Source organism: Pelodiscus sinensis, chromosome 1 (genome assembly GCF_052426305.1).
Source record: "Pelodiscus sinensis isolate ZL-2025 chromosome 1, ASM5242630v1, whole genome shotgun sequence".
Taxonomy (NCBI): domain Eukaryota; kingdom Metazoa; phylum Chordata; order Testudines; family Trionychidae; genus Pelodiscus; species Pelodiscus sinensis.
Genome location: NC_143052.1, coordinates 172,398,737 through 172,413,186, shown reverse-complemented (window position 1 = coordinate 172,413,186; position 14,450 = coordinate 172,398,737). Strand labels below are relative to the sequence as shown.

Here is a 14,450-nt window from a genome sequence, read left to right as displayed (position 1 = left end):
CTACACTTCTGCTCTCCCCATGTGGATTCTTTCAATAAAGTAAACAGGACCAATGAGGTCCATGGAAGTGATTCTCTCTTCCCAAATAGTTAAAGACAATGTTCAGGAGAAGAGCCCAACAGCTCTCCTAAATTGTTCAGGCATATGCCTTTCACTGCTGTGGCATGCTGTGCAGGAGGTCTCTGATAAATTCCTGACATCATGACATTCTGAAATCTATTAGATGAAGGACAATGTTTCTAGCAGGCCTGGAGCTTTGATAGTGTTCTCTCAAGCTAATTTCTACAATTATTAATAATAAAATCTTAAAACAAACATTTGATAACTACACCAGTGGCATAAACAGAAACATTAGTGATGAATGCTAACTTCAGTCACATTTTAAAAATTAGCAGCTTATTCACACCACTTTACAGGCAAGTTTGAAGTGTAAAAACTCACTTGTTAGTTGGAGTGGAGTTATATATTAGATATCAGTCCTAAAATTTCACTGAGAAGTCTGATGGTTTCCGATGCCTGAAACTACTAATTGATTTATTTGTAGTCTTCCAAAAAATCCATTTTTATCTGAGGTGTATGGTTTAATTTTGGTTATTAGCATTTGTTTTCATTATTGCCCAAAACATTTAATTCTCACGGTAAATTAAAAGGTGAAAGAAACCTTAATCCTCCAACCACTAGCTACTTGTACACCATATTCCTGTCCGGTGCCAGTGTTTGTGCCATCCTGCCCTGTGTGAAACAGGACACTGGTACACAAACAGGCTACCACATTAGAACTGTTTAGAGCACCACAACTTCTTTTAGCATCAAAAAAGCAGAGCTACCGGACTGGGTTCCTGCTAAGGTATGTGCCTGCATGGCCATGCACAAAAAATTCTTCCTCGGCCCACCTCCTCTGAGGAGCCAAGCAGCAGCACTCCCGCAGCAGGGATTGCTCTGGTGAGGGAGCCACTAGGGTAGGGGCTGGGATCTGCTGCGACCATGCCGTGGATGGAAGCCTGCTCTGGTGGCTGGTGCTGCCCTGTGGAGGGAGGGCTGGGGCCTGTTCTGGTGGCTGGGGCTGGGAACAGGACCTTCTGCATGGCAGGGTGTGTGTGTCTGTTCTGGTGGCCAGGAACATGACATGCTGCATGGCTTTGGGGGTGGGGAGGGAAGGAGGGAGAGGAGGACTGGGTCCACTTCAACAGCTGGGAATGGGACATGCTACACAGGGAGGGAGGGAGTGGGGTCTGCTCCTGTAGCATCTAAACCAGCACACATGACCTCAATATTCGTGCACAAGCCAAAACTCACTCTGCTCATGGTTGAAAAATCTTAGTGGGAACATTGCTGCTGGATAACCAGCCATCCAGAAGTAAGACATCTTTTTAGGCTCTTTTTTTTTTTTGGTCAAAGGGAATTGAAGGGTTTGGTCAAAAAAGGAATCAAGATTTTCAAAGGTACCTTGGGCTTAGAAATTACTAAGGCAAAGCTAAATGAGGAATACAGAAAATTACAAAAATCATCTGCTTAAAGTCAGACAACTCTTCAAGGAGTATATGACAATGTCATTTTCAGGCAAAGCCTCTTGTCTCTCATGAGGAACTTATTCAATTGTCATTATATGCAAGCACAAATTCATGCTTGCCATTTTAATTTAAAAATCATATCAATAGTTCCTATACCCCAATCTCTTTCCATCATTAGCATGTGGCTCAATTGCACATTTTGTCTATAGACTCCCCCTAGACAGAAAAAATGTATTGAACTGAAGTAGTTTTCAATTTAAAGAGAATAAATTGAAGACCTATCTTGTTTAAAAAAAATCTCCGACCAAATAATGCAAACAGGCTGAACTCAAAGTTTCATTGGCAGGAATGTTGATAATCTGACTATCACTCCCTAGATGATGAACCAATTTTATTTGAAGTGAACTGAAAGATCAATATAGCCACCTTAAGTTTTATGTGTCAAATAATTGCTTCTTTTCATCAATTGCTATTTTTGATACCTCATGTCATTAAGCTCTTAAAAGCACCTTGGTAGATAGCTGTCAGTTACATATTAGGATGCCACATTCAACTGAAATTAACCTTATTTTGTTTTTGGAAAGCTATATTGGAATTCTTAATAAAATAGTGTGGATTTAAAAGAATAGGCCTTCACATGCTTCATGATACACCAGATGCATCCTGCATACATCTTTGCTGGGTGGCTGGAAGCAGTAAACAAGAACCCCAGATGCATTACAACACAGCATACTAATAAAGACATTCTAAAAAAGAATTTAGAGTTTATTTTTCTTAACATAAAAACACATCAGTGAAAAACCCAACAATCAATTAACAGAAATTTACAGCTTTAGAGTTTGATATTACCATTAGCAATTCCGCATGCCAACAATACTCCTTTGAAGCCAAAACCAGTTTTCAACGCCTTACACCAATTTTAATGAATACTACTTATGCAGAAACCCTGAACATTTTAATGTTAAATCTAAATTAGCATAAACATCAGAATCTTCTAAATTTATCACATTTATCACAGAGGGGAATTGTCAATTATGCATATATTGAATTATATCAGCGCATAGCTTCTTTCTGATTGCTAATTGTGAACATTTGATACCACGAATAAGTAGTCAACAGTTGGCAATCAAAGCAACAACAAGCAAGCAACACAATGATATCTGAATTAAGAACCTTCATACAAGCTAACCTACATCATTTGGAATGTGCCTCCAATGTAATGAAAAATAACACATTAATACTCAATTCTCCCCCTGCACATGCACACAAAGATGATTGCATGGAGAAGGAACCCATTCACCTTTAGTACGTATCTTCTGGTACTTTTGTCAAAATTGTCACTAATAATTAGAAAACAATGCACACTACAACAGAAACGGATTAATGTTAAATGATGCATCACATACTAATTCTAAAGAAGTTGCAATATAGACACAATGACATTTCACCAGTACTCTTATTTACTATATAATAAACTTTTATTCAGATATGGCTAAACTTAATATTACCTCAGCTACTGTTATGCATTCTGGATGCAATAAATGAACCATATGGTTGGCCATTATTAGATAAACGAGAGCATCTTCATCCACATGTAGACCAAAATATTCATGGTAATCTCCACTGAAGCCAGTACCTAGTTAACAAAAAAAGTTAAGGCCCCAAATACAGAGAGTCAGATTTTCAAGTGTCAAGCATTTTTTTATTTGCAATAATCCATTTAATCACAACATGCAAAAGAATTAAAAAAAACATTTAACTATTTTTAGAATGACTTAAATGTAGACCTACTCAATGTATCATCTTCTTGTTAAAATTTACTCAAAAGTATAGCAGCAAGACAAACAGGTAGGGCAGTGGATACCAACCTTTTTACACTGAAGATCACTTTTTAAATCTCAGAACAAGTGAAGATACTTCCACCAAGGCTCAGAACAAGTCTCATACTTCCCCCAAGATCCCACACCTTCCTTGAATCCCTGCCTTCTCGATTCTCCTCCTCTCCATCACTTGCTATCCCCAGCCCTTATAACACTCTACACTGCCACTCCCCCCGCCCCAAATTCTTGTGTAGGAAGAGGTTTTTCCAACATTTGGCCTGTCTAGACTGGACCAATTGTCAGAAAAACCCCTTCTTTTGGAAACCCCCTTATTCCTCGTGGAATGAGGAACATAGGGGTTACTGAAAGAGCATGTTTGTTCTTTCACTAAAAAAACAGAAGAACAAATGCATCCCTGGATGCGGAAGAGTTTTTCTGGGGTATCTCCGGAATCCTAGAAAAACTCCTGCAGTCTAGCCGTACCCTCACTGGGTTGAGACAGGCTGTGTGGGCTCTGGGATAGGAATAAGGGATTTAGGTGTGAAAGGGGTGAGAGGTGCAAGCTCTCAGAGGAAATTTGGTTGCAGGAGGAGGTGGAAAAGGGGACACTGGCTCAGGGAGGGGGCTCTAGGCTGGGGAGTGTTAGGGTCAGATGGAGGGTTGAGGTACTAAGCAAGCCACAGGCTTGTGGATGTGACGGTGCAGGAATTTGGGTTGGGGTATGTGAGGGGCTCAGGGAAGGGGGGGTCCACTTATGATAGGCTCAGATCTAGGGTCTGGGGGGTGCAGGAGTGTTATAATGCTGCGGCCAGATGGGGGCTTGGCCAGTTGGGGGTTTGTTGGCCAGGCTTCATTTTTAAATAGACTGTGTCAGACACGAAAAGTTTCTGCGTTGTCTTTATTTATGAGAAGGGCAGGGAACCTGTTTTGAGTCGGGGTCACTGACGCACAGGAAAGTCAGTTGGGGACACACAAGAGAGATTAAAAACCCTCCTCCAAAAACCACCCAAGCCTCACTAATGTAGCCCCAACTATGCTGGTGGGGGAAGGGGACATGGTACTGGGGAAGGGTGCTAGTGGGTGCTGGGGCAGGGGACAGGGTGGCAGTGGGGGCAGGGGACAGGGTTCTACAGTGAGGACAGGGTGCCGTGGGGGGGAGGGAGGACAGTGTGCCGGGAGGGGGGGGAGGGAAGGGGCAAGGTTCTGCAGCAGGGGTCAGGGTGCCAATGGGAGCAGGGAGTCCCCTACACCCACCTCCTCCCAGGACTCCTTCTCTTCCCCCCCACCTCCCTGGCAGAGCAAGGAAGCCCCAACGCACACCTCCTATGAGGCCAACTCCCCCTCCCGTGCAGCAGGAAAGCACTGGCACGTGCTTCCTCTGGGGCTGCCTCCCGCCTCCCGCAGAGAAGGGTGCACCTGGGCTGAACACCATGGCGAGCTGGCCGGGCAGCTGCTCCTCTTTGCTTCAGCCCAGCTGCACCATGCTCAGTCCAGGGAGGCTGCATCTTACTCCAGCTGAGCTGGAGCAAAGAGGAAGGGATTCCCAATCAGCAGGAGTGTGGCACAGCCTCCCCAGGCTGAATGCAGTGCAGCTGTGCTGGAGAAGAAGGGAGCAGCTGCCCGCCCAGCTGGCCATGGTGTTCAACCCAGGTGTATCACGCTCCACGTGGGCTGGCGCAGAGGCGAAGCTGCCTGGCAAGCTGGCCATGGTGTTCAGAAGAAGCAAAGGTTGTGCCACGCTCCAGCTAATCAGGAGGCTTCTCTGCTCCAGCCCACGTGGAGCATGGTGCATCCTGGCTGAGTGCCATGGCCAGCTGGCTGGGCAGCTGCTCCCCTTTGCTCCAGCCCAGCTGCCCTGCCCTCAGCCCGTGGAGGCTTCGCCTCACTCCAGCTGGATTGGAGCAAAGAGGAAGGGCTTCCCGATCAGCAGGAGCATGGCGCAGCCTCGCTGGGCTGAACGCAGGGCAGCTGGGCTAGAGCAAAGAGGAGCAGCTGCCTGCCCAGCTGACCATGGTGCACCACGCTCCACATGGGCTGGAGCAGAGGGAAAGCCACCCCATCAGCTGGAGTGTGGTGCAGCCTCCTCCTGCTGAACGCCACGGCCAGCTTACTGGGGTGTTTCAGCCCTCCCAACCCAGAAGATCCCACCACACTGCCACAGCTACTCACCTGTGTTGCTACTCTGAGTAGCTGCTCCGCAAATCAAGAGTGCAAATTTAAAATTAGTGTGCAGGCATGCAGTTCAGAGGGAGCTGAAGATTGACTCAGAGCCCCTGTGATCAACAGATAGATCGTGATCTACCGGTTGGTGACCACGGAGGAAGGGTATTCTTTCAATTAAAACAAACTTGATTACTTACCAATTCCATGATGGTGATATAGCATAGATGAAACACCATCAAACCGGAAGCCATCAAAGCCATATTCTTTTATCCACCATCTCAAATTAGAGAGAAGGAATCTCAAAACTTCCCAACTAGAACAAAAATAAGAACAGTTTCTCAACTTTTCAACATGTCAACATACATTTCCTAACACAATGTATTCTCTAATATTATTACCAGCTATATTCTACTTGCTGTTGTATTATAATGAACATAACATTCATCATCATTTTCCAAATACAAATTCATTCCAACAAAAAGATTCTTACTTTAACAATAATATGCCATTTTAAGATGGAGCAAGATAGTCATTTCTAAAACAAATTTAGCCTAATTCAGTATAACATCCTAATCTAGGTATACCTTCCTATTAACCATATTTTGAGAAGCAAATAAAAGTAACTCCAGAGAACAGGGTTTATTTTATATTTGAAAAATCAGAACCAAAACTTCATACTAGCTAAGGCTTAGCTCCACCCTAAATGTGTGCATCCTATAGTGCTAACCTTCTTGCTTGCCTATATACATTATTATTTCCTTATAGTTATCATTATATGTTCATTATAATAAGCTACAGTAAGTTTATATTGGCATTTGGCTGTAACACAAAAGAGACTTACAGGCCACATCCTGTATGTTGAGCTAAAGCGAAGTTAGTATTTTTGTCTGGGACCTTTGATCTGGATAGCTCATGTATGTTTGGGACCTTTCTCCTAAGTAGATGGTGATAAGATAGAGTGACTTTCCAAGATACAGAGTTTGGGTTAGGCACTTCCAAGAATACCCTCAAACATAGCAGGTACATCATTACTTAGACTACCCCCAAAATAACCAGTGGAGACCAGACTGTATAACCAGGAAGGACAGAAATAATAAATGTAATAGGACAACCACAAAAGGCCCATGGTAACAAATTGATGAATATGATAATAAGTTGAGATCAATGATATCCTGGCCTATTGCAAAAGACATTTCACCATGAGGAAGGTGAGGAAATACAAATAAGGAGAAAAGGAAACATCCCTTACTGAATATGCATCAAACAGAACAAGTTCAGCATAACATATGAAAGTAGAATCCCAGCTTACAGGTGGTAGGAGGAGGAGATGTAGTCCTTGGGAGGTGCCAGAATAATGGCCACTGGTGATGATGGGGAAGGTGCAAGAAATGAGGAAGAGGATGGTTAATACCTCGGGTTGTTCTAGGAGGAATGGTGTGAGTATATGGCATGGAAATAGAGAGGTACATTTCCTATTTATCTTTTGCAATTGGAGTGTTTGTGAGAGTCTTAAATATATTAATAAACTATGTTTGCAAATATACAAGAGCTCCTATAGTGAGAGTGTTGCACCTATGCACATCAGGGTTCCCAACCATAGAATAACTCAGTGGTCCCCAACCTTTTGAGGTTGTCGGGCGCCAGGGGGTGTGGCCGTTTGCCCGCCGGGCGCCAGGGGGCGGGGACACTTGCGCGCCCGGGGACGGCCCCCACAGCCACGCGCCCAGGGGCAAGGGCCCCCCCCATAACTGCGCGCCCGGGAGCAGGGCCCCCTCCAAGGGCCGCGTGCCCGGGGCCGGCGCTCCCCCCTACCCCCTCCCACCGAGTGCCGCGCGCCCGGTGCTCCCCCCGCCAAGCGCGCTCCCCCCCGCAAGCGCCCGTGCGCCATGTGCCCGGGGCCAAGCCAGCCCCGAGCACCTGGCAGGCGCATTGAAATGCCCCCGCGGGCGCCATGGCGCCCACGGGCACCGTGTTGGGGACCATGGGAATAACAGAATACACGGCCTAATCCTGGGACAAATGACCTATCAACTCTAAAGGTGGTAACTGGAAATTTATAAGCAATCTTAGATCAGACAACATACATTTCTATGATTTTTAGATCAAAAGGAAGCAAAAACTTCTGATATTAAAATAATTTTAAAAATTCATGTTTAGCATTTAGAACAGAGGTGGGGAACCTAAGGTCTGGGGGCCGGATTCCGTACCCCGCTTGCCTAGATCCAGCCCCTGGAGCTCAGGATTCCCCCCACCAGCATTGGGTAGCCTGCACTGGTACCCCAAAATCTACTAGTATGAAATCCCCTAAGCTTTGGTGTGCAAAGCGAATGTGGGTCAGTGACCTCTGACCCAGAAAAGATTCCCCAGTTTAGAAGAAGGAAGCCACCAACCATTATAATGTTAACATCAGGTGAACTTTTGGATCACAGCAGTTCCTTAAAATAATTTAATATGACACACTAACATAGTTAAATGTTGTATTTGTTTGGCAAAAAAAAACAAAAACCACAAGACATCAACAATTAAATTTTGTTTGCATGCAACCGGTGATGGACTGGTTTTTTAGTACTGAATATTTTACATAAGGATTTTAATTTAAAAGATATTTTCTAAATTGTACTGTTAGATTACTACTGAAAGCACCAAGTTCAGTTGAGTATAAATTGGTGTTTCACCTGTAGAGATTTCTACATGTTCACAAAAAACCTTATTTGGCAGTTTCTGTGATCACTTCCGCTCTAATCCTATCTATCTGCCTAAAATACTTTAAGACATTTTCAAAAGAGTAAACAAAATTTTCAAACAAACACAAAATAAACAAATATACAAAAACAAGAGCTGACCCATCCTTGAAAGAACAAGGGAAAATACTAAGAGAATAGATATTTAAATTTATACAGGCACATTAAACAAAAAAAAAGTTAGCTAAATCAATTAAATAGTTTCACCTTAGTCTCCGATTATACCGCATGTATTAGGGATACTCTTCTCCCTTTCTCCTTGTTACCGTCTGACAAAATTAATGCTTGGCTTCATTAGTCACCTTCTCAGATGTATGTCTGTGCCCTTAAACCACATTCTCTTCCCCACAGTCTATTCACAGACGGCCTGGAACATCATTCTTCCTCTCCAAGCAAACTATTCAGCCAGCCTGCTTGTCTGATTTACTATTCCATAAACATCTTTGGAAATTTTCCTGTATAAAATCTAACTTTTTCTACCTTATGCCTATTTACTCCATTTCCCCACATCACAAAACTACTAGACAGGTTTATATATTTCAAGAACTAGACTGAACATGGCAAACTGTAATGGAAATGTGCAGGACACAGCTATGTGGGGGGAAACAACATCACTGGGATAGGACAAGTCAGTGACTGAAGAATCCTGACCCTATTGAAATCAGTGGCAAAACTCCCATTGCCTTGAATGGGACATGAATGCTACTAACTTTTTTCATACAAAAGTACCTACCTGAAAAATTGTTGCAGATTCAAGCACTGATGAGTTAGAAAAATGCCAAGGACCCCCTATAATTGTGAAAATACATTACGATACCTTCTTGAATAAAAGGAACAAATGCCTTCAACAATATACACAAACCCCCTCTGCCTCATTCCATTTTAATAAAGACCTTTTCTAGGGATCAATCAGGGTTGTGTAGTACATAAGGCTGTCTACAGACTACTGTCTAATTTCTTGCATGGACTGATGAGGATTCAGAGAAGAGCTGGAGGAGTGATTAAAGATTAGAAAGCATGCTTTCTAATGAGATGAACACAATCTATTTAGCTTAAAAAAAGAACTAGACTGAACACGCTTGACTTGATTACACTCTAGAGAAGTACTCACATAGGAACCAAAAATTTTACATAGTAGAAGGTTCTTCCATTTAAAAGATAAAGGCACGAAACAATCCAGTGGCTGGAGGTTGAAGCTAGACAAGAGTTAGACTGGCAATACAGCGCCTACTTATAACACTGAAGGTTTGGAACTATTTACTCAGTATGATGGTGGAGTCACCAGCACAAGTAACTGTTAAATCAAGAGTAGATAGTTATTCATTTGTTTACAGGTAAGTTTAGCTCAAGGAGAAATTATTTTGGGAAGTCTGGTGTTCTGTGTTATGCAGAACATAATGGTCCCTTCTGGCCTTGCCTCTAAAAAGATATACAGGGAATGATGCAGGAGATTGCTGGAAGAGCCACTGGTCTAATGATTAATGCTGCCTTGAGGAACTGGATGTTAGAAGTCTTAAATAAATTTAGGCACTTCACTTAAACCAAACTATCCATGAAGATCACTAATTAAATGATCCAAACTTAAGACCTTGAAGTGAAATTTGCAGAAATATTGAGTATATCATACATACAGATGTGTAAATTAGGAATAGAAAACATGAAAAGAGAAACAAAATTAAGTGATAGATTTTAAATATAAGATAGACATTGGCTGGAAAAAACTCACAAGTTTAAGAGGACTTTTGTGAAGATTATCAGTGAGGAAAATATCAGAAGCCATACTATCCTTCAGAGCAGGGGAGGCCAACCCATGGCTCACGAGACGCAAGCAGCTCTTCACCCCCCCCCCCCCACACCCTTACAAACAGCCCCTGGCTCTCTGTGCTCATCGGGTTCAGGGGAGCCATCCTGTGCCACAAAATGATGTTGGAAAGATGGTGGAGGCCTGATGTGGCCAAAAAACCTAACCCTCAATTTTTAAAGGGGCAGCGTTTTGTGTTTGTTTTGCTCAACAATTTTGGTGCAGCTCCTCACGTTTTTTCTGCCGCTGTTTCAGCTCTCTTCATCTAATGGGTTGGCCACCCCTGCTTTAGAAACCTCATTGAATAAGGAAAAAAATAAGCTCTGAAGTCTCCAAATGAGACATCTCCAAAATAATAACAAATAATGCAAAGCATTTATTTAAATGCAGCAAGATAGCTCAACGTGTGACTCTCTACTTCATTTAAAGAAATTTGCAGATGGGTTTGTGAACAGTGATAAAGAAAGAAAAATGGTCCTGGAGGAAAGAATACAGAACTTCGTTAGGCTCTGGCAGAGACCAATTACATAACAGACAAAAACAAGATGCCACATTAGCAACACTGTTTAGAGCCCTAAGAATGTGTTAGTTTTTTAGCTTCAAAGACAAGTTGGGAAACAAGACAAAATTCATTTAGATTGTGAGCTACTTGAGACAGAGACTATGTCTTTATCATTTGATAAAGACCTAGCACACTCTTGCATGGTATGAAATAAATATAATTAACAAGACAGTGATTGGCTGAGTCCTCATCCTGTAAATGCTCTTTAAAAACTGTCATGATCAAGGAACAGGTTTATTAAGATTATGAAGAAGGAAAGTGGGATTTTGAAGTACTCTATGGCATGACTGGAACACCATTTAAAACAGCACTTGAAGGACAAATTTTTCCTTCACATTTTCAAGTGAAAAGCTGATTTCAGATTTCATATGAGAACCTCATCTAAGATGACCTGGTTTCACGATATTATTGAGACTTTACAGCATCTTCTCTACATGAAAAGATAACCAGAAAACCCGTGAAACGGTCCTTGAACCAGGGTAAACAGTTTCACATCTATGTGAGATAATAAAAGAAAACTACAGGCAGTCCCCGAGTTACGCGGATCCGACTTATGTCGGATCTGCACTTATGAACGGGGCTTTTCTCGCCCCAGAACTCACGGGCGGCAGGACCACCCAGACGCGCAGTGGTCCCGCCACCGCATCCTCTGGGGTGAGAAAAGCTGCTCCGGGTGTCCCTGTTCTGCTTGGGGGATCCCCAGCAGACCAGGGACACCCCGAGCAAAGCCGCAGAGGCGGCGGGGTCCTGCGCCTCCAAGGCTTTGCTCCGGAGCAAAGCCGCAGAGGCGCGGGACCCCGCCACCTCTGTGGCTTTGCTCTGGGTGTCCCTGGTCTGCTCGGGGTGTCCCTGGTCTGCTGGGAGGGGTCCCCAGCAGACCAGGGACACCCCGAGCAGACCAGGAACACCCAGAGCAAAGCCTTGGAGGCGCAGGACGCCGCCGCCTCTGCGGCTTTGATCCGGGTCTCCCTGGTCTGCTGGGGGGGGGGCGCGCAGCTAGTGCGCCCCCCGTCCCCCCAGCAGACCAGGCTTCTGTTGTGGATGCCTGGGGTAGAGCAGCTGGGGTGCTGCCGGGTTGGTCCTGGGGGGACCTACCCGGCAGCACCCCAGCTGTTCTGTCCCAGGCTCCAGATTCAGCGGTTGTTGAAACTGATCAGTGGCTGATTCCAGGAAGCTGGGGGCAGAGCAACTCTGCCTCGGGCTTCCTGTAGTCAGCCCCTGGTCAGTTTCAGCAGCAGCGGCTGAATCTGGAGCCAGTTCCGAGTTACATACAAATTCAACTTAAGAACAAACCTATAGTCCCTATCTTGTACGTAACCCGGGGACTGCCTGTATATAACAAGTTCACTGAAAGGACTCGCTGACTCCAGTCAGTGGTGCAACTACAGAAACTGAGGATCTTAAGAACTGTTGTACTAAAAGTAACAGGGATTTCTTTGCAACTAAACTTATTGTTTCATATTATATAAATTGTGAAAAATAGGTGACAGTAAAAGAAGGTAGGCAGTTAAATTGAGTTAGCCCTCTTAAACACTCAACATGTAATCAACCACTCAAGTTCATAAAGCAAATTAAGTTTATTAAATGACAGACAGTTCCAATATTAAGTTACATATTGGAGCACTTTCAAAAGAAACAGTTGATTATCTCACATTCTACCAATTAAACAGCAAAACAAAACAGCCAAAACTATGTGATTAGCGAGCATTATTAGATAAAACTTATTTTATCTGATTAAGTTACATCTTGTGAACTAGACTTTTGCAGTGTGTTACCATAAGATACTTGGATAGTTGAGTTATTTTTAAGTATTTCTTCTGTTTATTGGTTTACTCAACGCTTCACATTTCATCTATACATTAAGAACTTTATTGAGTTTCAGATAATACCAGATGCCAGTATAATCAGATGAAGCTCTAATCTGCGTTTACTGGACATACCAACTTAAAAAAAAAAAGAAATCAAAACAGAGAAATAGGATGGCAACTAAACTGATAGAATGTTCTTGTAATATAACATCTATTTGTTGCAGGTGCATAAGCCTAGAATAGCTTACATAAAAAGTACAACATACACTCTTCAAAACTTCATGACATTTTGGACAGCATGATTAAACCCACTAGCTTGAATTAAGGATGTTAAAAGTGATTATCTGGCTAATCATATAGCCAATACAATTTATATTCACTATACAATTAGTCGGTAAGTGCCGCTCTGCAGAACCACAGCAAGGGTAGCTCCAGGAACTGACTGAAGCCAGGACTGAGTAGTCCTGGCTCGAGCCGGCTCTGGAGCCACCCATGCTGCAACTCCGCATTTAAAATGCAGTAAGAGCTGCTGGGCTCTTATTACATTTAAAATGCAGAGGCACAGAGATCAGTGCAAGCCGGGACTGCTCAGTCCCAGCTTACACGGAGTCCAGCAGCCCCAGTTTGCAGCAGACATCATTGTCCACCATGAACAGGGGCTGGTGCCAGAACAGCTTTTGTTCACTGTGGCCAGGGCTGGCAAACAGCAGAGGCTGCTCTGAACAAGGGTTACCCTGACAAGGTAAAGAAACTGTTTCTGTTCTTGTTTCATTGAAATGAAGATGGCTAAAAGTAGCATTTTTCTTCTGCACAATGAAGTTTCAATGCTGTATTAATTTTCCGTTGTGAACTTTTGAAAGAACCAACATAATGTTTTATTCAGAGTTATGAACATTTCAGAGCTACAAACAACCTCTATTCCTGAAGTGTTTGTAACTCTACTGTTCATTATCAGGCACCTGGTAAAATAGAAGGGCGACATGAAATTAATTAATGATCTACTATATACAGAAGACTATTATGGAATAACATATTATGCATTTTATCTTTTCTCTTTGCAGTAGAATCCAAATTCAAGGGAGACAACAAGGGAGTATTACGTAGTATTCTATTTTTAAAAAGAGACATTAAACAATTTCTAGTAAACACATCAGCTAATTTAATGCATGTTTAAATCAGTGAGTAGTTACAGCATTTTTTCAAGGGATAGCTGCCTGATAGCTACATAACTTTTAAAAAGAACCATGACACACATTATAGTATGAGATGTACATACATAAGGTCTTTAAAGAAAAGCTAATAGAATACATTACACTCCATTCACAAAAATGAATTAAAAAGGAAGAATAAGCTATTTTTCCATCTCTCAAAAGAAAACCAAAATCAATTAGGTAGGTAGTTTACCTATTTTAAGACGTTAGAGGTTATCAGAATGCACAACAGTTGCTGCAAAGGAAATCCTCCAAACCAGTCACCTGACTGGTACCTATGTACAGTATGGTACTGTTCTCTCCCTCTCTCTCCCCCCCTCTAATTGGGAGTTGAGTCAAGATAGATTACTTCTTCCCAAAATTGGGAAGTGTAGATACTAATCTAGATGCAGCCTCTGGGGGGGTTAAATTCAATCGTATAAATGAACAACTTTGTTTTCCAGGAGAGTTGTTCTTTCTTGAATATTAAAAATATATTAGTAAAAATTAATATGTAAATGCTTCAACTTGGAAGACTCTTTAAGAATAATCCAGGAGACAACGTTTTTTAGTTAATTGATTCAGCAGTACATAAGATAAACAGAACAAATTAGCCCTCTCAACAGATTAAACTTCTATAAATGATTGTTTTCTGACATTTGCCATTTTTAAAGGAAACTAACCTTAACCCAAAACTGTAGATATGTCTCTGTTAATCTCCACAAATACAAAAAATGCAGCTCTTACACACAAGTGCCCTTTGCAACTATAAGTCTAGCAACTGCTCTACTACTGAGGAACATTTAAATACAATATTTAAGTACTCATGCTGTGAAGATAGAAAGGTTTTTTCA

At 42.6% G+C, this 14,450-nt stretch overlaps 1 protein-coding gene across 2 annotated transcripts in view; it reads right to left on the bottom strand.

The window, feature by feature from the left end:
- GBE1 (1,4-alpha-glucan branching enzyme 1) overlaps positions 1-14,450 on the bottom strand; it is a 255,351-nt gene that overhangs the window by 77,934 nt on the left and 162,967 nt on the right. For both annotated transcript variants that reach the window (XR_012897753.2, XM_075909685.2), the window contains exons 8-9: positions 5,692-5,807; positions 3,020-3,147 (exon numbers count right to left, since the gene is read on the bottom strand). Coding sequence is in view for 1 of the 2 variants with exons in the window: in XM_075909685.2 (XP_075765800.1) it covers positions 3,020-3,147; positions 5,692-5,807 (244 nt within the window). In the remaining variant the exon portion in view is untranslated. The remainder of the gene's footprint in view (positions 1-3,019; positions 3,148-5,691; positions 5,808-14,450) is intronic.